Source organism: Dipodomys merriami, unplaced genomic scaffold, assembly GCF_024711535.1.
Source record: "Dipodomys merriami isolate MVZ:Mamm:240054 unplaced genomic scaffold, mDipMer1.0.p SCAF_1, whole genome shotgun sequence".
In the NCBI taxonomy this organism is placed as follows: Eukaryota; Metazoa; Chordata; class Mammalia; order Rodentia; family Heteromyidae; genus Dipodomys; species Dipodomys merriami.
Window position 1 is genome coordinate 20,371,068 of NW_027202270.1, and position 23,310 is coordinate 20,394,377.

At 36.5% G+C, this 23,310-nt stretch overlaps 1 protein-coding gene across 1 annotated transcript in view; it reads left to right on the plus strand.

Annotated features, from left to right (window-relative positions):
* The window catches only part of Bard1 (BRCA1 associated RING domain 1), a 73,998-nt gene that overhangs the window by 23,506 nt on the left and 27,182 nt on the right, over positions 1-23,310 (plus strand). Inside the window, exons 5-7 of the mRNA XM_070017767.1 lie at positions 8,110-8,190; positions 9,376-9,548; positions 22,552-22,660. Coding sequence (XP_069873868.1) covers positions 8,110-8,190; positions 9,376-9,548; positions 22,552-22,660 — 363 coding nt within the window. The remainder of the gene's footprint in view (positions 1-8,109; positions 8,191-9,375; positions 9,549-22,551; positions 22,661-23,310) is intronic.

Genomic DNA, 23,310 nt, shown 5'->3' on the forward strand with positions numbered 1-23,310 from the left:
GTTTCAGCCCATGACTGATAGGACTCTTGTTGTGAACTTGTGTCTTGGCAGGGCAACTAGGTTGAGCAAAGCTGTTCACCTCAGGATTACAAAGCACAAATGATAGGAAGAGGAAGAGGCTGACTTCCACTGTCTCCTTTAAGGGCATAAGCCTTCATGACTTGAATACCTTCTCTTAGGTCCTACGTCTTAAAGTTTCCCTTGGTTTTCAGTACCATCATACTGGGGACCGATTGTCCACCCCATTGGAGACCATGGAAGATCCAAACAGTAGAGACCAAACATAAAGCAGTTTCTAGGGAGTTTTGAAAATTGTCAAAAGACTACTAAGGTATTTAATTTATTACAAATGGCAGTTTTTTTCTTTGGTTAGAAAAGCAAAATTAATTAATTTACCTTAGTTAAGCAGTGGGAAACATTATTGATAGGAGAAAACTTTTTGCTTGGTTTGGCCTTGAACCACCCTCCTCCAGTTCTCAGTCTCCTTAGTTGCTGGGATTATGGTATGAACCATTGTTTTTTGCCAAGTGCTTTTTCTGCTGTCGCGTTTTTCAACTTTTCATAATTATTTACCTTTTTTTTTTTTTTTTTTTTTTTTTGAGATAGAGAGTCTCATGGAGTTTCCTTCCCTGGGTTGGCTTTGGACTACAATCCTCAGATCTCAGCCTCCTGAGTAGCTAGGATTATAGGCATGAGCCACCAGCACCTGGAACTGATTCTTTTCACGCTTTATGAATATATACCATTGCGAAGTTTCTGCTAGTAGCACATTTTTATCTAGCTAAAAAGCTAGAGACAGTGTGACACAAATAGAAGTGTTCTTGACAGCTCTAGAGGTCATTGCTAGTATCTGGGAGATTGAAGATATGATCTGAATATTTGGCTACCAGAAATAGCCCTGTAACAGCACCCTAAGGTGCTGCTCTGTCCCATAGTCAGACATTTCTTTTACTGCCCTATTAATTGAAATTAATTCCTCTTAATTATTGACCTCAGCACCTGTGATTCATTATTGTTATTTTTTTGAACCTGGTTCATTTTCTGAGCATGAGATACTCTTATACTAGCTCAGACTTATAATTGCCCATGTTTTTCATCTTAAACTTAATTGCCAATTACTATTATTATCAAATACTACTATTAGCATCACTTGGCAAATTATAATACAGTCCATTTAGAAAAATTCATTGATTTCTATTGTTTTTCAATCAGTGTTCTTTAATTTTTTTTCTATTATGATGCTAGGTATGGTTATCCATCCTTACAATCCTAACATGAGGTCAGAGGATCATGAGATGAAGGTCAGCCAAGGCTACAAAGCAAGACCCTGCCTTACCCTCACAAAAAATGATTACATGCTGAATATACACTGCCACCTAACTTTGATCTCTCATTGCTGGAGAGCAACCTCAGCACCTTAGTGTACTAAGCAAATGTTCTACAAGGTAGCTCCATTCACAGCTTCCAAGTTTGATCTTAATAAACAAATGTGTAGGAGTGGAGGGAAAGTGGATTTGTTATTATAGTTATATTTTTAGAAATAGTTTTTGTTTAATTCTTTTTTTTTTTTTTTTTGGTCGGTTGTGGGGCTTGAACTCTGGGCCTGGGAGCTGTCCCTCAGCTCTTCAGCTCAAGGCCAGCTCTCTACCACTTGAGCTACAGGGCCACATTTTTGTTTTATTCTTATTCTAATTTTCTCACTTGTAGCCAAGAGTAAATAATCTGGGTGCACTAGAAAACCAAATAGTTCATTTCAGTGTCTCGTGTGTATTGTGCCCACTTACTTTGGAAAAGGATTTGAAGGGGCTTTAGTGTTAAAGCTACTATAAAATGGAAGAAGGAGCAGGGATGGAGGAAGGAGTTACTTCTGCATAATGGATTTGGATCTGGTAACCTTTAAGGCAGCCAAAGCAAATAAGTTGAAGTACCAGATTTTGTGCTGTCAGAAGATAAGACCCCCCCCTCACGCCCCCCCATGGTGGTTGTAGCTTTTTTTCTCTAAAAAGCACATTGGCAGACCTGCAGTTTCCATAGTTGCATTTGTTCCTCTCTGGCTTTGGGAACACTCACTTGTCTGTGCAATGAGAGCAGATAGCACAGCAGTAGTTTTGCTTTTCTTTTGGGCTGGTTAGCTACCACTGTGGCAAATTAGGTTTTTCCAGGCCTCTCTAAACTTGGGAACACTATCACCTACACTGTTCACATCTTGCCCTGAACCTCTAGTTATCATCATTGATCATATATAACTTCTGTAGTTACCACACTAGCAGATGATTTTTGTTGCTTCAGTATCAGATCATCTCAAGGTTTTTCATATACTTTTTTAGATCAAAAGTTTGATGAGCCTATCAGCCAGGTTACTTTCTGCAGGCTCAATTGGAAGATCTGTTTCCCTGCTCAGTTGCATGGTTGGTAGGAATACCCTAGTTCTTGTGGCAGGATGGAGATCCCATTGTACTGGCTCCAGTCAGCTTCTTGGCTAACACAACAGCTAAGAGCAATGCCCAGGTTTTAGAGATTCACATTCCTTAGATGGTGCCTGTCTTCCTCCATCTTTCAAATCCAGCAACAGCAGGCTGAGTGTTTCTGATAAACCGAAGAAAGGACTTTTGTGATTGGATTTCAGGAAGCTGGGAATGCAAAGTTATCTCCCCATCTCAAGGTCCCAGTCTCAGAACACATGGCAGAGTTTTTTTGCACAATAAGCCACTATGTTCCAAGGTACTGGAGATTGGGCTATAGTTACTTTGAGGGCTGAAGTGATGTCCCTCTATCCTTCTTTCATCCCCCTGTTGGTATGACAGCCAGAGCAATTAGACCAAATAAAAACTTGATATTTTCCCCCCTTACATGTACCCTGTTCTGATTTGAATCTTTTTTTAAAATCCATGTTCCTATCTAATTATGTATCTAACCTGTGGTTAGAATGCTAGTGAGAATATTGTGTTAGAATTCTATGAGAAAGCATTATTCCTCAGTAGAAATGTAATATAATCATGCATAACTTTTCTTCTCATTAATAAAGAAACAAAGTACTAAGGACATACAGAAATTTTTCTAATTTTTGTTAAGCCACCATTGCTTGAGCATTTGTAAATACAATAACAAATACCAGAGACTCACCTTCCTACTACTAACTTTTCAGTGAAAGGCATAAATTCTCCATAAATTCTCTCCTGTTTTGTAGGTGGGATGGGAGAGAAAAACTGGGAGAGAAAGAGGGAAGGAATGACATTATCCAAAAAGAAATGTACTTTTTACCTGCTCCTTCACTGCTCTCCACTACGATACACTGAAATCTCTCAAATCATGAGCAAAATAAATCTTTTCTCTCTTATGTTGTTTCTATCAGATTTTAGGTCACATTAGCAAAACACACAAACAAACAAACAAAAAAACCCCCAAGCAACAACAACAACAAAACAGAAGAAAGCAAAGCAAAACAAAAATAAAACCAACCTAAAAAAGCAATGATTACTTGTAATTTATGCCCCAGCTGTGAAGGTGTGGGATACAGTGTCTTAAAGCCAACATACCATGATGTATTTATGATGCAGACATAATAGACAATATTTTGGGTCTGCTGTAAATATAACAAATGTGGTGATGATGTGTTGGGTGCAGAGAAAACCCAATGAGGGGAGTCTTATTCAAGATTTGGCTTTGTAAGCATACTTTAATGTAGCATTATATTTTGTGTACTCATGTTATTGTTACACTCAGGTTGTTTTCATGAGAAAGTAAGTAACTGACAAAAGAAAAACCTGGCTTCCAACCTTGATCCTTAGATCTTAGCCTCCGAGTAGCTAGGATTAAAGGTGTGAACCACCACTGCCTGGCAAGAACTTTTTAAAAAATTTTATTCTTAGCTGGGCACAAGTGGCTCACATCTTTAATCATAGCTACTCAGGAGGCTGAGATCTGAGGATCACAGTTCAAAGCCAGCTTGGACAGGAAAGTCCATGAGATTCTTATCTCCAGTAAACCACTGGAAAACTGGAAGTGGAGCTGTGACTCAAGTGGTAGAGCACTAGCCTCGAGCTGAAGAGCTCAGGGACAGTGTCCAAGCCCAGAGTTCAAGCCCCACAACTGACCAAAAAAATTTTTTTTTACAATTCTTATTGTAAAGGTGATATACAGAGGGGTTAGAGTTACATAAGTCAGGTAGTCAGACAGTGTCACTCCTTCCCTCTTTCTCTCCCAGTTTTTCCCTCCCATCCCACCTACAAAATATGTGAGAAGTTATAGAGAGAATCTTGCCTTTTAAAAGTTAGTAGTCAAAAAATCCAGTGGGACACATTCTCTTATTTTCAGCCTTTAAAGTATTACTTGAGAATACCAAATCCATATGAAATTTGTTAGAATTTCCTCAGATGATTTTTTTTTCTTTTTCTTGTTTTTATTTTGGCTATGGTTTCAAGAAACCTCAATTATATTTTAAAGCTGTGAGTTCTTCTCACTCAAAAAACATCCTGTTAGGGAAGAAAGTAGTTGAAAGCATTGAGAAGCAGAAGTTAATTTATCTCCTGGAAACTTTGGATTGGTTCTGCCTTCTCCAGCTACTGTGGAACCTATCCAATTATCATAATTTTATTTACGTGCATGACATTACATTTACATAAGGTAGAAAGATGAAAATACAACGGACTTTTAAGTAATAGGGTGGGGAAACAGATTGGTTATAAAAAGCAAGTGGTTAGGTAATCAGTTACACATTTAAGATAGTGGAATGTTACTAGAAGACACCCTTGATAACGTGTAGAGGTGATTTGAAAGAAAATAACAATAGTCTACCAACTTAAAATAGATCCTGCTTATTTTCCAACCCATCACTGGGATCCTCTTGGACTTTGATTCTACATTTATGTTTATAGTCAGCCCACCATATTTGTGGGTTTATTAAACAACATTTTAACAGAGCATGGTTTAAAAAAAATTAGAAAAGAAATTGCTGGGTTCTGGTAGCTCACATCTGTAATCCTATCTTCTTGGGAGCTTGAGATCTGAGGATTTTAGTTTGAATTCAGTCAACCAAGGCAGAAAAATTTCTGAAATTCTTATCTCCAGTTAACCAGCAAAAGGCTGGAAGTAGAGGTAGTATAGCTCATGTGACAGCCAAGAACAAAACACCAAGCAAGAGTACAAGTCCCTGAGTTCAAGCTCCAGTACCAAAAAAAGAAAAAAAAGGGTATTGAGTATTAGAGTAAAAAAATGAGAGGTTTCATTTGCGTATTAGAGTAAAAAAATGAGAGGTTTCATTTTTCTTTAAAAAAGCCTTTCACAAAACCAAATTGAATACAGTGTTATATATGCAATTTTTGTCATGTCTGAGTTCCATTTATTCAGTCATTTTCAGAGTAAGCTTTGATAGTTATTTTCACTTGTCTTCATCTTCATGGGCTTAGGTCTTGTCCCTCTCCCCTGTTAATCCTAAATGAACTGATTTAGTTACATTTGTTATGACTGATAATTTCATCTCAAGGAAATTTACTGTGTTCTGCATAATTGCCATTCTTTTTCTTAAAGTCCTGACATAGTCTTAAAAGGGGGCAATATATAGTTTTATTACTAGAGATTTGTTAAGGCTTGTAAGAATTGACCAGTTCACACTAGATGAGGACACTCTTAGGAGAGTAACAGAAAGGCACAATGCCTATGTGCATCTGATCATATAAAACAATATTTATTGAAATGAACTCCAGGAAATGGAAAAAAGAGGTTTTTTTTCTTTTTTGCTCTTTCTGTTTTCTTTTTTTGCCTATAGGTCTTTGGGAGTGTTAAGGGGAAGCACAGAAATAGAGGGGTAGAGGGTAAACATATATCGCAATGGTACTTATTGGACACTATGTTGAAAATGAACTATACAACTTGTAGGTGGGGATGGGAGGGAAAAACTGGGAGAGAGGAAGGGAAAGGGTGACATTGTTCAAAAGGAAATGCACTCTTTGCTTTTCTTATGTAAATAACCCCTCTGTTTTTAGCATTTTCAAATAATAAGAGTTGACCAATACCTAATAATCAAATATAAAAGATAGATATCAGATCTTTCCAAATTAGATTAGAATGAGATGAAAGGTAGCATTAAGTAGTTTGAAGACTGTTTCTCACACACAAATGAGAGCAGAGACTATTACCAGAGTCAGCTTTCCCAGACGTTTTTTTTTTTTACCAGAGTTCACTTCCTTTGGAAGTTGGCAACAGAAGCATAAGTTTCATGTGATAACATTCACTCACCTATATTATAATTTAGCTAAATAAGGATATGTATAACACAGGAAGCCAAAATTGGAAGGGGACTTTAATTTTATTCTCATTATTTTGTTTATTCAAAAAGAAGTTTTTAAAATAAAGTAACAACAATGCTTATTTTCCTCCCTTCTTCACTGCTCCAGTAAGCTGCTGTCATGAAATTATTGAATATATCTCCAGAATGTTGGAATAGGAAAACATAAAAGTTAAAAACCAGGGCTGGGAAGGTGGCTCAGTGGTAGAGTGCTTGCCTTGCATGCATGAGGCCCTGGGTTTGATTCCTTAGCACCACATAAGCAAAAAGAAAAATGCTGGAAGTGGCACTGTGGCTCAAGTGGTAGAGCGCTAGCCTTGAGCTGAAGACCTGAGGGACAGCGCCTGAAAGATTAAAAATTACAGTTACATTTTACAATTGCTAACTGCTGATTTTGCTTTTGTAAACTTGCTTGCGCTAGCACTAACACCCCCCCCCCCCCCTTTCTGGAAATAAGGAATTGAGTAAAAAGTCTCAGAGCCCAGATGCCGGCTCCTGGACAAGGTCTGTGGTCATAGATAAAGAACAAACAAGTAAATTCCCCAAGTGGTCAAATGGGACCCAAGAATGGGACCCAAGATAAGGACCACCTGGCAAGGCCAGCAAACTAGGCCCAATGTTAATCAATCACAAGCCTGTAACTATGTAAACTCCCTTCCAGGGTGACCGCTCTTCCTAGACTTGCCCCGAGCCAACTGTTTTACAAAGAGTGTTATAAACTTCCCCGCATAGTAAAAATGATTGCTGGAGTGTATAGTGACTTTTAAATGGGCCAATCCCGGGGACACCTGGTGTTATATGCTAATCTTGTGGTTTTTGCCTTTAAGAATGCCTGTAACCGGGGTTGGGGCTTTCTGGGGCACCCTCCGGTTGACGAAAGTATCCCAGGAGTCTGGGGTCTTTCAGCGCCCAGGCCCAGAGTTCAGGCCCCATGACCGGACCCCCCCCCAAAAAAAAAAAAAAAAAAAGAAAAGTTAAAAACCATTCAGCTATTTGGAAAGACTTGTAAACAGTACCCCAGATTTGATGGGCATTACATTTCCTATAGTTGTTATTTGATAATGAGTGGTGACTTTAGTCTTGAACCAGGGAATAAAAATAAAATGCTGATTTCATGAGTTGTTTTGAATTTTTTTTAATCAAAGGCAGAGATGGAATTTCATTTTTTTTTATTGTAAAGATATTGTAAGAGGGGTTACAGTTACATGAGTAAGGTATTGAGTACATTTCCTATCGAGCATTGTTACCCCCTCCTTTGTTTTCCCTTACTATCCTGAATTGGTTTTTCTTGATCCTTTTTCAGCCATTTTAAACTTAGTAACTGATTCTGCCACAGAAGTACTTTGAGCAAATTATGTAAATATAAACTCAATGAATGAAGATAGAGTACTTGTTAATAAAGCATGCGGTTATTTTGGCAGTTGTGACATTGGTTTCATTGACTAGCCTTCTAGGCTTTAAATAATTTTGTTTTTAACAATACTTAGAAACTATTTTCATGTATGCCCAAAAGGGTCTTTTTACAAATGGAGTGAAGACTTAAACTTTGTTATAATAAGATTTTTTGACCAACATTCTGTATTTAATATCTTGAAATGAACTTTGAGTATGGATTGCTAATATTTATGAATTATTTTATATTCAAGTATAGATGATATGACTGTGTATCTTCAGCTTCTTCATACATAGTTAATACATTTGAATTCACAAGCAATACATGATAGAGAAAATATTTAAGTTTACTTTATCTTCTAGAAGACAGACTGTCAGTATTTTCCTTTCATTCTTGATGTTTTTAATGTCTTTTTCTTTTTGTTGTTCTTCAGGGAGATGTACCTTCTGTTGAATACCTTTTACAAAATGGAAATGACCCAAATGTGAAAGACCATGCTGGATGGACTCCACTGGTAGTTCTTACTTGTTTATGTTTTTCAATGGTGGGGGTTGTTGGTCTCTTATTTTGCTGTGCTTATTGTTATTGTCTGCATATCATCCCTACCATCTCCATATTCAGTCTGGAGAATTCCTCTCCCCCACCCCCAGCTTTTCAGTTACCAGGAAAATAATTGACTACTGTTTTGCTACTTTTAGATTTAGAAGTCCAGTTGTGCAACATTGCTATATTTGGCTTCTGCATGAAGGAACTGCTGTAGCTGACACTAAGATCCATTGTGCAGCATTGAGTCTGATTTGGATTTCACAAAGAGAAGTCAGAAGAGGAGTAGGGAATGTGACCATCTTGTTTAGCCTCACTTATATTCTGTCTAGTTAAAAAATTGAGGCAATAGAAAGTTTTGATTACATTCAACATTTTTGAGTCTTTATTACTCTTGTACAATGTGAAGAATACTCTGGAAGTAGAACAGCAAAAATACTTGGAAATGGACTAATTTTATTGAGGCAATGAGAATGAGGCTTGATCACAGACAGGCACAGGAATATAAGCAAAGGAAATGGTTGCTTTATCCTGTAAATCAGAAGTTCAGCACAGAAATGAGGGGACTCCTTAGGCCAAATGACAAAAAGTTTAAAGGTATACAAAAAGACTGCTCTGCCAAATTCTTAAGCTATTTGCATGGTTTTGTCTGAGTTTAGTCATTTTTAGTGTTTGAACTTGAGGCTGAGAGAAATGATTAACATTTTTTCCCCTTTTAAAAAATATTTAAATATTAAAAACATTTCTAGTGCTAGAGATCAAACCTAGGGCCCTAATCCATGCTAGGCAAATGTTCTTCACTTAGTTACATTGCCAGCCTGTGAATTTTGTGTAACTAGTTGTTAAATATTATCTTACCTTCTTAATATTTTAAAATTATTGTAGAAGAATTTAGGAAATATAGCTAAGCATTTGATCTAAGGGTTTTATTTGTCCGTGATTTATACAGATCTTGATCACTGTGTATCTTACTATAGATTATTATTAGCCTGTATTTTCTGAACAGTCATGGTCTTTATGAATATTTATGTAAGAATACATTTATGACTGAGGTTTCCATTTATTTAAGGGTAAATGGCAGTGATATTGTAATATCATTTACTCTTAACCACCGTCTCTACCTTTTTTTTAATGTAAATGAAATGCTAAAAATTAGCATGAAGCCTGCAATCATGGACATCTGAAGGTTGTGGAATTGCTGCTGGAGCATAAGGCCTTGGTGAACAGCACTGGCTACCACAATGACTCCCCACTTCATGATGCAGCCCGGAATGGGCATCTTGATATAGTCAAGCTCTTACTGTCCCACGGAGCCTCTAGGAGTGTTGTGTAAGTATTGTCTACACAGTTGTTTGCAAATTGACCTGTATTCGCAAGTTAGGTATGTGTCGAAGCAAAATCTCACTACCTGAGGGTTCTTTTGCCTTCCCTTCTACAGTTGCATTTAGATGTTGCAGTGAGATGTAACCATTAGGGTCTGTATTTAAACTAAACCCTTGTACTATTTCCTTGGTGAGACTTAAGTATTTGGAGATTTGCTGTGTTGAATCCATTTTGGAAGCTTTATTTCATGGACAAATTTACTTAGTGCTTATGTTCTATATGCTGATTCATGTTTGTTAATAAAAGTCATAAATCTAATTATATTTTGTGCTACCTCATGCTTAGAATTATTTCAGAACTTTATAGCAAGAGTTAAAGTATTTGGATATTGGGCTAGTGCAGTTGAGTTATTTCCCAGATTTTTCACATTATTCAAATGAGGCTCTGAGTAAATTGTTTTGCAGTGTCAGGGCACAGAGGCCCATTAGTGAATGCTGGCGGCTGCATTTTAAAATTGCTATTGTCAAGAGTATCACAAGCAAATGCTGTATGTAGATTTTATATCTTTAATCTGTAACTTGGCTCATGTCTCCCTATATGTTATTTTTACTCTCTTTAGTTAATTAGGTAGTTGAAATGAAAATGCAAGAATTACTTCTCTGTGCCCCCATGGCTTCTATAGGTTTCAAAAGAGCACAGAAAATCAAAGTTACAGAGCATATAAGAATTACAAAATAGAACTTCTAGGTTGTGATTTTGTAGGTTAACTATTTAACATAAATGAAAAGCAAATTAGCAACGTAAGAATATACCATACCTTATGCTGTTAGTTTTAGTCAGTGTGTCCCATTTCCTGTGTTTCCTATGCAAGTTGTCAGGTAGTTGAGGAAACTTGGGATACCTACTGATCTGTTTTTTCAAAAAATTGTGTGTGTGTGTGTGTGTGTGTGTGTGTGTGTGTGTGTGTGTGTGTGTGTGTGTGTGTGTGTGTGTGTGTGTGTGTGTGTGTATGTGTGTGTATCTGTCTGTCTGTGTATACGTGTACTTGGACCTAACAGATATTTATGTCTATGAAAAGACCCAGCAGATATGGCCCTCTTTTGGGTATAGCAAACCATTTTATAAAGCAAATGGTTGCTTGGGTCAGGTGAAATGAAATAGTTTCCATTCTTGGGTCCTTAAATCAGCCATGACTACTTTAATGAATGGAGCACCAGTCAGGGTGTTAGGGAATCCAGCTTTTATTTGTGACTCCATTATTGACTTTATAGCCTCAAGCAGGTTAATTTCGGTGCCTTGATGTCCTCACCTATAAAACATGGGTGCTGCCTGCTGTTTTTCTATTTCCTCAGAGCAGAGTAAGGATTAATGAGCCAAAACCCTGGAGCCTGTCTTGTGGTTTGTACACCATGATTCTTCACTGCACTGTGAGAACTTATTAATATACAAGGAGGGGGCATGAAACAGTGATTTTTACCTTCCCACGACTCATAGAGACCAGACACCTGTTTTTTCATAGGCTTACCTGGCCAAATGGCACTCTTTAGCCCAGCACTGTCTTGTAGACCTTTCTGCCAGGTGTAATGTTTATGTCAATGCCAGATGCCAGCCATTCAGTAGTATAATCACCTTAAGCTATTGAATACTTGGATATTGTCTGTCCCTGGGAAACTAAATCTTCATATGTATTCAATGTAAATTAATTTAAATAGACATGTATTAAGTGACTATTGAACCAGTAGTTGTTCAAATAGGACTGTTGGGAAAGAGAATTTTGAAAAGAGGTTGGGGTTGATGTTGGATAAGGACAGGAGTGCAAATGAGTTTTGATCCGTAAGTATACTGGAATAGTTGCTGTTTCTAAACATTATTATTATTATTATTTGCAGACTGTTGGTTATAGTGTCTTATGTTACTGCAGTTTGCTTTATTTTGTAGTGACTATTCACCTGATTGACCTTACCAGCTTCCTGCTGCTCACTTCCTTTTCAGATTGCTTTTCTTTAATTCATTCCTCATACTGTGGACTCAGTACCTTCAATAAGTACAAGTTTGACTAAATCATGTATTTCCTCAATTGTCTTCAGTGGCTTCTTATACTATGTTTAAAATGAATTTCAAATCCAAAAACATAGTTTATGAGGCCCTGGATGGTCTAGTGCTACTGACCTCTAAACTCATCATCTTCCCACAGTTTGTCCTGACCCCTTTCTTAGAGCATTAACTTAATTAATTTATTTGCATTTGCTTAAAATGTGCCTTCTAATGTTTATATATTCTTACACTTTACTTGGAACACTTATTTATGGTAGCAGTTTCTTATTTTTTGAGTTCATCTTGATTTTTTTTTTTTTTGGATTGTCTTTCTTGATTGCTCATGTCTGTATCCATGCCTATAGAAATTAGGTGGTAGTATATTTACTTCTTGTTACCTTCTTATTGTAGTCAAGGGGTATATCAGCCCTTCTGCCACATTTATGTGTACAGAGAATAAGTTTTTCAATGAATGAAGATACTGTTTTTTTTTCCTTTTGTCAGATGAGATGAAAATAAAAATTGCCACCTTCTGGTACCACTTTGCTGTATGACAAGAATGTCTAAAACCAAATTTCCATGAGTTGTACCTCTTCTATGGTGGTAGATCTGGTTCCTTGTATTTGTCAGAATAAATGTCACATGCTTTTTTTAAATCTGCCCCACGGGTATCCATGGTATACTACTTTTTATGGGATTGTGACTACCCATAGTACTTGCTGTAGTCTTGATACTTTTTAAGACCTCTCTTGCCTAGGTGACTGCCAGTGTTCTAAACATTATTGTCCTGAGAGTATACAAAGCTCATTTCTATCCCTTCCTCCATTAGTGTTAAATTAGTGTACATTAATAATATGAGGAAGTTTCACTGTGACAATTTCATATTTACATGCAGGGCAAACTCACCCCTTCTTATATTCCCCTCACTGTTCCCTTCTTTTTCAGTGTTTTGTGGGTTTTATGCTGGAAAGTGTAAGTAACACTTTCTATGCTCTTTACTCTTCAGTGTCTTTTCCTTTTTCTTTTCCTTTTTCTCTTTTCTCTGCTTCCTGATCCCTAGCTCCCCCAGACAGTTTCCCTTTAACATTCATGTGTCATTATCATCATGAGCAGCTATTGCCATTATAATTTAGGTTAGATTCCACAAATGAGAGAAAACATGTGATAATTGGCTTTTTGAGCTTGACTAATCTCACTCAACATGTTCATCTCCAGTTCCATTCATTTTCTTGCAAATTATATAATTTCATTTTTCTTTTGGCTGAGTAAAAGATCAGGAAGTCGTCTAAGTGCCTACTTTCCTGTTAAGTTTTCACATATTCCTTCTATCACTTTTCCCTTCACCTGACTATCTCTGACTATGTGTTTACTCTAGTTAGTAAATGGACACTTTTGTAAAACAGGATGATGCATGGTTTCCTAGCATAGTCCTCAAGATTATATGAAAATCTAGAGTAGAGGTTAGAGTTTCCCTTACAAATATATAGGACTTCGTATTTGGTACTTGTTCTACTTATATTTGGAACGTGTTTGGTACTTGTTACACTTTTCCTTGGAATGGATGTTGAATTCTTAAGTGGATCACTGGAACTTCTTGCTCTAGTTAAAGTTTAAAAAAAAAACAAATCATCTACAAAAATAATTTATGTTTTGTAGCTTTAAAAGAAAGACATGTTTCTCTTTTGAGTGATTGTACATTTTCCTGCTCATAGCAAAGTGGCTTGAAAAATTAAATTTTTGCGTTTGGAATTTTGTAGCTGTTCTTAAAAGATTTCATCCATGGACTATCTTGACATGATAAGTTTATCATTAGTTAAAAATGCTCTGCAAATATTTTGCACACTGGATGATCTACGTGTGTAAGTTTGGATTTACCCACCTCCTCCCCACCTGGTACTAGCCTGTAGTACATTCACAGCTCAGCTTTAGGCAATAAATGAAAGATAGCTTGTCATTCCTATAGAGAAAAGGGGATTGAAGTGTGTTACTGTATTCTGAACTCTGCCCTTGAGGTGAAGTTGAAACATTAGACCTATCAGTTTAACCTTTTGGTAAGTGATTTCTTTTCATCAGACTTAGTGATTAGAAAGGATTCTGGTTGGGGGGCTGGGAAGATGGCTCAGTGGTAGAGTGCTTGCCTTGCATGCCTGAGGCCCTGTGGCTCAAGTGGTACAGTGCTAGCTTTCAGCTGAAGAGCTGAGGGACAGCGCCCAGGCCCAGAGTTCAGGCCCCACAACTGGACCCCCGCCCCCCCCCCAAAAAAAAAAAAAGATTAAGGATTCTGGTTGGGAAAAGGATTTGTACTCATGCAGTTCATACTTCTTTCCTTTTTTATGTTCCTGCCCTCTGGTTTTGAACTCAGGGCCAAGGCACTCTCCCTTAGCTTATTGCTCAAGGCTGGTATTCTATTCTTACTCTCAGCCACACTTCCAATTTTTTGGTGGTTAACTGGAGATAGGAGTCTCATGGACTTTGCTGTCTGGGCTGGCATTGAAGCATACTCCTCTGATCTTAGACTCCTGAGTAGTTAGGATTACAGGCATGAACCATGAGTGCCTGGGTTTGGTCCATACTCTTTATCTTTAGTTTGTACCATATCAGAAATGGAAATTTACCTTAATTACTTTAATGTTAAAAATGTTACTATATTTTTCCTTATTAAACATACTAATTATTGCAAAGTACAATAATAAGCAAACATGGAGCTGATAATGTCTGCTAAGCACTTTTGATGTATTAAATAATTTGGTCCTTGAAATAATCTTAAAATGTAGGTAATTAGCTCTATTTCATAGGTTCAGGAGTAAGTGAAGCACAGAGGTTTAAGTTATTTGTCCGAAGCCACACACATGTTTTAGGGACAGACATGTAATTTAATTCTGTAACCCCAGCTTACCAATTGTCCTCTATTGAGGCCATCTTTCTGCTTTGAGGTTTCTTGCTGCCTTAGAAGGAACTCCCTTTTTAATACCTTCTCTTTGTTCTTTCATAACTGGCCACAGATTTTACCTCTAGAACACAGAAACATTCCTTCCCAGTGCTCACTCATGTGTACATTTGTTCTTGCTTGCTTTCTTGCTCTTTCCTCTCTTTCTGTTTTCTTCACCTCTCTATTTTTGTTGTCATTGTTGTATGTAATTTGCTATACATCTTCACTTAAAGTCCTTTACATACTTTACTCTTTGCTGGGGTATTCTACCCTTTTTCTTCATTCCCTTTTCAGGTCTTGGAAGCATCACCAGATTTTAAAATTCCCACTATATTCTTTGTTTTGTTCATTGAGTTTGTGAAAATTGAAACTTTTTTTTTTTAATTTAATTTAATTTTCTTTGTGAACATACTGTACAGAGAGGTTACAATTACATGGGCAGGACAATGCGTACATTTCTTACCAAGCATTGCAGCCTCCTCCTTTGTTTACCCTTCACATCCCTTCCCAACCTCCCCCCTCCCCCCCAATCCCAATCCTTCTCCTTCCCCCCCCCCCCACACCGACTTTGTAAAGCTCGTTTTGGGCATGACAACTTGTACTTCTCATTGTTGCAACAGGTCCACCTGTATCCTTAAACAACTGGTTTTTCCCCATCTCCTCCACAAGTTATACTGACATCAAATATAGTGAAAGCAGGGGTTATACTGTGGGGGAGGGACATACAAAGCAACAAAGAGATAATCTTATAAATGCGTTAGAAACACATGCATGAAAGAAAAAAACATTAAAATACATATCTAAGGGTTCATTTTCCTGACATCACATTATCTGACCTTTTCCGCTTGACTCATACATATACTAGATATTGCAAATAAGGGAAACCATGGGACCTATGTTTCTTTGGGCCTGGCTTACTTCACTTAATATAATTTTTTCCATTTCCTAACAAATGGGGCAATGTCATTCTTTCTGATGGAGGCATAGAATTCCATTGTGTATATATACCACATTGAAACTAACTTTTATCTCATTTTTTTAAAATGCCTAAAAGAGTTGATGTTACATTAAGTATATAAAAAAAGAGTTAGTGAATGAATAAATATTTTTCAAAGTGATTATAAAGCAATCTTGACTTTTCCCCTATATGTACATACACATGTATTCATTTTGTGTGTAAAATGAGTAAGTCATTATGCTGATTCTAATATATATACATTTTATTCATGCACATACTGCTTTCTTATAGAATATTAGGGTATGTCTGTAGCAGTGATTTTTTTGGTGTTTCATATTAGCTCAAGATACAAGAAGCAGTAACTTAGGAACACTCAATCTTCTATCAGAGTTTTCAAATTTAAAGTCTCGAGTTGTTATCTTTATAGGTTTTATATGAAACGTTTTCAAAACTGATTTAAAATCACAAGGAAAAGAATAAGGCAGAAATACAGTAGAGGAAAGAATACTTAAAATCTTCTCTACTGTGTCATAAAAGAATAGAATAAAAATTATTTTTTGGTCAGTGATAAAATGTTTAAATAACGAGAAAAATAAAATTTGTAAGATTCATCGTGTAAGGTATGTTGTTGGTAAAGAATCATACGGAACTCACTGAATTACAAAAGATTTTTCCTTGATAGGGCACTAAAACTGAAGTGTTAGATGTGATATGTAGAAAAAAATTCTAAAATATTGTCATGACTCATTTATAAATTCACTTAACGTGTTGATATTTTTCTATGTAATAAAAATATCTTTAATTATATTTGTGTTGCATTGTTCCATATAGTTAATAGGTACATGTGCCTTTTAATTTTCATGCCTACAGTCCATTTCTCCTAATGTCCATTGCGTTAGATCTGCTTCATCAGTTTCTCGGATTGTATTTGACTCCTACACATGAGCACACAGTGATTGGATTCTTCAGCTTGATAGAAGACGTTCTTCTACTGCATCCATATATTTCAGCCATCATGCTGCTGCTTCTCTCCCCAGGCTCTCCATGTTCATCTCCCATATGTTAGCTACTAGTCCTGGGCTTAAGAGTACTTCATCTCACAGTGTCTGTTCTTTAACTCATGTGAAATCCCTCTCATATTTTACCTCCTAACTTATTCTTTCATTTTATCAGTTTGATACTCGTTGTTAAGTATGAACTTTTTCTCAGTAGGAGTGTAGACAAAGATAGTGGTTTTTTGTTTTGTTTTGTTTTTTTGGTCGGTCGTGGGGCTTGAACTCTGGGCTTGGGTGCTATCCGTACTCTACAGCTCAAGGCGAGCACTCTACTGCTTGAGCCACAGCACCACTTCCAGTTTTCTAGTGGTTAATTAGAGATAAGAGTCTCATGGACTTTTCTGCCCGGGCTGGCTTTGAACAGTGATCCTTAGATCTCAGCCTCCTCAGTAGCTAGGATTACAGGCATGAACCACCAGCACCCCGCTAAAGGCAATGTTTTCTAAATCCTGCATATTTCCAGACATTTAATTTCAGTGTATGGCATTAGATTTCACACTAGAAGATAGAGAATATATTTATGTTTAGAAAAACATCATTGTTGTGGAGCAGTGGCTCAAGTGGTGGAGTATTAGCCTTGAGCAAAAGAGCTCAGGGACAGTGCCCAGGCTCTGAGTTCAAGGCCCAGGACTGGCACAGAAAAAAAAGAATCATTGTGTATTCTTCCTTCATAACTGATTCTGATTTAAACAAAATAGCAACTTAACTTGTTGGTGCTTGTTTTAAGTCCAGAATGTTTGATAATTTAAAGAAATAATCTTCTTTCTACAGTGAAGAATACTTTATCCTTATTTTCCATTAGCAACCACAATTGGCAGTACCTTAGATATGTGACAACATGTTGCATTTCTTGTATATAACACCACTTTTTACAAAGGGAATACAGCAATACTCATTTTTCACCCTAAGTATCTAATTCCAGTGTGTTAGTGCCTTCAAATATTATGGAAAGAAACCAAAATTCCCTTTGGGCAATAATAAAAGAGACATCTTAGATATGTCCATATCTTCTCTTACTATATGTTTTGTAAGCTTATGCATGTAAATCTGCTTAATTATACATGTCAGTGTCCCATGACAAAGCAGAAACATGGCACACACAATACTTTAGACTCCATTTCCCATGCCTCAGGACCTGGTTCTCATATAACTTTAAGGTCATTATGTGCATATATCATGACTTCCTTAACTGATTGTTTTTCTATCTGTAGCCTTGTAATATGCCATTGTCTAGTGTGTTAGCAGTGCTGGAGGGCTATGTGTTTAATGACCTTTGCGTACACAGAATCCATCTATAATTTGAGTGGAGCGACCATGTGTTTTAAGACCATATGAAATAAGTTTTGTGTAGTAAATATCCTAAATGTAAAATAGAATCTCGCTTGTCATTTTACAAAGCACTGTTTTAAAAGTCAAGTGCATCAGGCTGTTGCTTTATTTTTGGTTTAAAGTCATAACTGATGGGATAGAATTAAGTGTTGTTTGTTGTCTATAAACATTTTTTATGTTGTCATAGTGGACTTGTATTTGTGTAAAATAACTATGTTAATGTCATCTATCACTGCACTAAAGGGTACTTGACTGGGCTCTTCTGTATTTTTTGAAGTATAAAAATTTATCCTTGTTAAGAAGCCCTATAGGTGTAGTGATATTTTTGATAGCATATTGTGTGACTTTTTTTGTTGTTCACTTTTGCACTTGGTAGTTTAAGAGCTAGAATACTGGTTCTTCGTCTCAGATTTCTGTTTTTTGATTGTCATTTATTGCCTGTGTGAGTAGGTACAGTTGGTATCTGAGCATTAAAGAATGAAATTGGGAAGTATCAAGTACCGTGGATGAGATTCCTTTTGAAATACCCTGAGATTGTCTGGCTAAATGTAAACAGTGAGTTGTGTCTCTTTGTTTTAAATCAGGAAGTAGAAGTAGAATCAATTGCATTTTACCTTGGTGGGAGAAAGATTTTCCAGAGGATGGTAAATGGTGTGGACCTGTGTGTAAAGTAGAATCTGAGAATACAAACTGTCAGTGTTTATCCAACACTGTTAGAAGAACAACAATGAACTGGATAGTTACGAATACCAGTCATCATAGAGGCATTTTCTGTGGCCCATTTCTTATCACAATCCATTACCTGTCTCCCATTACCTGTCTCCCATTTTGCCATCAAAATTTCTCTTACAAAGGACATTGATAAAATTGTCTTTAAATTCAAGAGGTTATGCATATAACCTGTTTTATCATAGATCAGTCACACTTCTTCATGCTTAATATTTTACTCTGTTTCCTTCAGGACTCTTTCCTACATATTCAGTATAAAATTGGTATTCACCATGCTGATTTTTCATATACTGTTTAACACATTGCATTTTCACATGAGTTTTTTTTTTTTTTTTTAATTCTAAGTGTTAGGAATGAAACTCATGGTTTTGCACATTCATGGCAAGTATACTACCAACCTGGCTTTCATATGAATTTTAATGATCTTTATGTACATAAGTCATGATCTTAAAAACCATAAAATATTATGAATTGCTCATTTGGAAACTCACTGCCATAGTGAAAGCACATACAAGGAATAAGAATAATAAGCAAACCCCTGTAATTTTGAAGTTATTTAAAATTGGACAATAGTGCCTGTTAGTTGAATTGAGGCAGACTAGATTGATGAGGAGATAGGAAAATTATATTGTCAAGTATTATCAAATATCAAATGGAAGTAAACTAAAAAAGCAGATGACTTCTTAGGCTACTCTCAATCTTAACATAATAAACACTAGGAAACTGGTCCTCAAAAGTTGGGGGATGATGGGGTAGGAATGTGGCTTAGTGGTAGAGTGCTTGCCTTGCATGTATGAAGCCCCGGGTTTGATTCCCCAGTACCACATAAAGCTGGAAGTGGTGCTGTGACTCCAGTGGTAGAGTGCTAGCCTTGAGCAAAAGAAGCTCAGGGACAGCGTCCAGGCCCTGAGTTCAAGTCCCCGGACTGGCACAAAACCCACAAAAAAAAACAAAAAAGTTGGGGGATGAGATCGAGCAGATTTAGATGAAGGGAGGAAGTGGGGAGGTGCATTAATAAAATTCAATCTATATTCTACAAAATTAAGAAAGTTGAGGGAAGGGTTGGGGTTAGAAGGGATGGAGGAGAATGATAACAGATGACATTGATCAAGATTCATTGTATTTATAAACTGCTTTGTTTAATTGAATGTTAACTCCTTTTTATAGCTACTAAAAGATAATAATAATAATAAAGCAGATAAGCTCCCTTCCCACCATACATCTCTTTTAATGACAGGTTGCCAGAGTGTCTTCTTGTAACTTATGAGGAGATATTTATTTGAATCTTCCCTTCTCCTTTGAAATAGTGAAAATATGTGAAGTAAATATATATTAGAGACTGGAAGAATGAAAATCATCTGGGGAAAGGAAGTTCTGAAGATTACCTGAGGTTTGAGTGGTCCTCATCCTCTTTTATTTACCCAAAACCATAGTTGCTAGGCTGACATGATCTATGTATTTTGCCCAGTTCAGCAAGTATAAAAGCTAAACTCAGGAACTATCATTTTGATTTGTTTAACTCCCATTTTCTACATGGGAAGCATTTTTCCCTATTTGAATCCTGTAATACGAAAGTAAATCTGTGTTAAAACTTGTACCTTATGAGACACCCTGAAGAACGTCTCATAAATAGAGTTCAGTGAACTGTAATTAAAAAAAAATTTTGTGGATGTGTGTGAAAACCATGAAAGTGAGGGAACCCTTCGTTTATCCTCCAATGACAAAATGTACAAAAAGAATGTCCCCTTAGTCAAGTGGTTGGATCCCGTTCCTCTCTTATTTTCTTTGTATAAGATAATACTGTTCTTTGGGTATGGCTTACTTTGCTTAATACAGTTTTTTTGTAGTCTTTTCGTTGCCTTACGAATGGTACAATATCATTTTTTCTGATGGAAGCATAGAATCCATTGTACATATATACAACATTTTCCTTTTCTTCGTATTTTTTTTTATTGTAAAGATACTGTACAGAGGGGTTACAGTTATATGAGTACATTTCCTATTGAGCATTGTTATCTCCTTTGTTTTTCCCCTACCATCCCTTCCCTCACAACATTTCCTTTATCCATTCGTCCGCTGAGGGGCAACTGGGTTGATTCCATATCTTGGCTATGGTAAATAATGCTGCAGTAAACATGGTAGTGTGGCCTTGTTTGTGGTCTATTGGATAAATGCTCAGGAATTGGATTGCTGGGTCATAGGGTAGCTCTGTGTTTAGTCTTTTGAGGAACCTCCATACTGATTTCCAGAGTGGTTGAACAAGTTTACATTTCTACCAACAGTATAGTAGTGTTTCCTTTTGGCCACATCCCCACCAGCATCTGTTATTGTTAATTTTCTTGATAATGGCCATGCTAACTGAGGTGAGTTGGGATATCAGTGTTTTGATTTGCGTTTCTTTTATGGCCAGAGATGTTGAACATTTCATCATGTGTCTATTGGCCATTCTTACTTTTTCTTTGGAGAAGCCTCTTTAAGTCTTTAGCCCATTTGTTAATTGGGTTGTTGCATGTGGCTTCCCTCATTTGTTGTAACTAGAATGTGCCTATAAATCTACAAGTAAGTGCACTGGATGATAAAAGACAAAAAAAATTACACTTGCACATGATTCTAGGCATTTACTCATTGAGACTAATAGAGGATATTCTTAGGAGAGAATCACAAAGGCTTAATAGCTATGTGCATATGATCATATAAAATGATGTTTATCTAAATGAATTCCAAGAAATTGAAACAAGATTTTTTTTTTGTTATTTTGCTTTTTATTTTTGTTTTCCCCTTTGTCACTGTTTTTGGTTTTTGTAGCTTTAGTCTTGTATGCAAGTTTATCTTCTATGGGCAGGGTAAAAGAGCACAGAAATGGTGGGACAAAGGATGAAGTGATAATTCACTAGATGTTGAAAATGAACTATACAATTTGGGTGAGGGGTTGGGAAGGAAAACCTGGGAGAAAATGAAGGAAGAGGTGGTGACCACTGTCCAAAAAGAAATGTACTTATTACCTGGCTTAAGTAACTGCAACCCCTCTGTATATCACCTTTACAATAACAATAAAACATAAAATAATATGGTCATACTGTTATCTATAAAGTCTCCTCTATTGTATCAGTCTGATGTAAATCAGTCCTTGCTGAGAAATCTGCATCAAATTGTTCTCAGAACAATACTAATTTGTTGATAAAATTTGAGTACATAGAATATTAAAGTTAAATTTTAAAGTGCACCATTCAATACCTTATTAAATTGTTTATTGTGTGTCATAGTTTTTCTTCTAGTGGATCTAAATTCCTAGTCTGTAAATTACTCTAATTTTATATTTGTTTATAGAATATAGTACCTACACTAGTTATAGTAAATGATTTGTATTGCATTTGAAAGCATCTAGCCCATAGTGGTTAATCATTAAGAACTACAATTTAAAACATGAATTTGAATACAGAAGAATACAAAATTATAGACAAATTGATGTGTAAGTTATAAAATATGCAATTTAAAATGTTCCCTATTATGATCTGATGTTATATTGACATTTTACATCTTTTCTCCATTTACTTTAGAAGCTTTTGCTACTAGGTCCTCATATCTAATTTGAGTTCTGCCTTTTTTTTTTTTTTCAGTTGGTCATAGGGCTTGAACTCTTGGGCACTGTCCCTGTGCTCTTCAGCTCAAGGCAAGCGCTCTACTGCTTGAGCCACAGAGCCACTTCCAGTTTTCTAGTGATATTTTTTGGAGATAAGAGTCTCACGGACTTTCCTGCCTGGGCTGGCTTTGAACCATGATCCTCAGATCGCAGCCTCCTGAGTAGCTGGGATTGCAGGCGTGAGCCACCAGCGCCTGGCTTGACTCATTTATTTTAATTAAAATTCTGTATTATTAAGGACCTTGAAAAAAAAAATGTTCCTTCATGCATCCGTTTTGTTAAGAATCAAGTCACACATTTTATTTACTTAAATCCATCTGTATTTACTTTACCAGTAACATATTTGGTCTGCGGCCTGTGGATTGTACAGACAATGAAAATATGAAATCATTATTGCTGCTACCAGAGAAGAATGACTCATCTTCAACTTGTTATCAATCAGTAGTAAGTATGAGTTTCGCTTTGGGACATGCTTAAGTCTATAAGTAGAGATGTAAGCCTGGAGCTTAGGAAAGGCATAATCTAAAGTGGAAAGAAGGTCTAGTCCATAGGAACTTGGAGCTTAATAGAGAATATCATATAAAAACATTACTATATGTTTAATAGAAGCTATAACATGTGCAGTAGAACCACGGAGAAGGCTGAAGGCAACTTCAGTAGTGTTCAGGAAGAGCTACATAGAGAAGGTAACCAAAACTAAATTATTAAAGATGACAGTTTTAACCTGTTCTCTGATTATGTTGATGGATAGTAACAGAAAACCTTTTTATTTAAGATAGTAAACTACTTAAAGACACATTATCTAAATAAAGAGAATCCTAATTAGGAAATCTCTGCATTTAACTTATTTAGCCATTAGTGATTTGGCAGCTTTGCCCTTACTATGTCCTGCAGTGATTACAATATGATTGCCACAGTCCTGGAAGTGACTGTGACTACCTGAAAAAGAGGTACTAGCCTTTCTTAGGAGTCTGAATGCATTTATTGAGCACAACTCATCAGACAATTGGGATCAATTGACTTATCCTGAGGTTGGAGGCAGGAACAATATTTGAAGGTTAAATACTTGAGCAGAATTGGACTTGAAGTAAAAG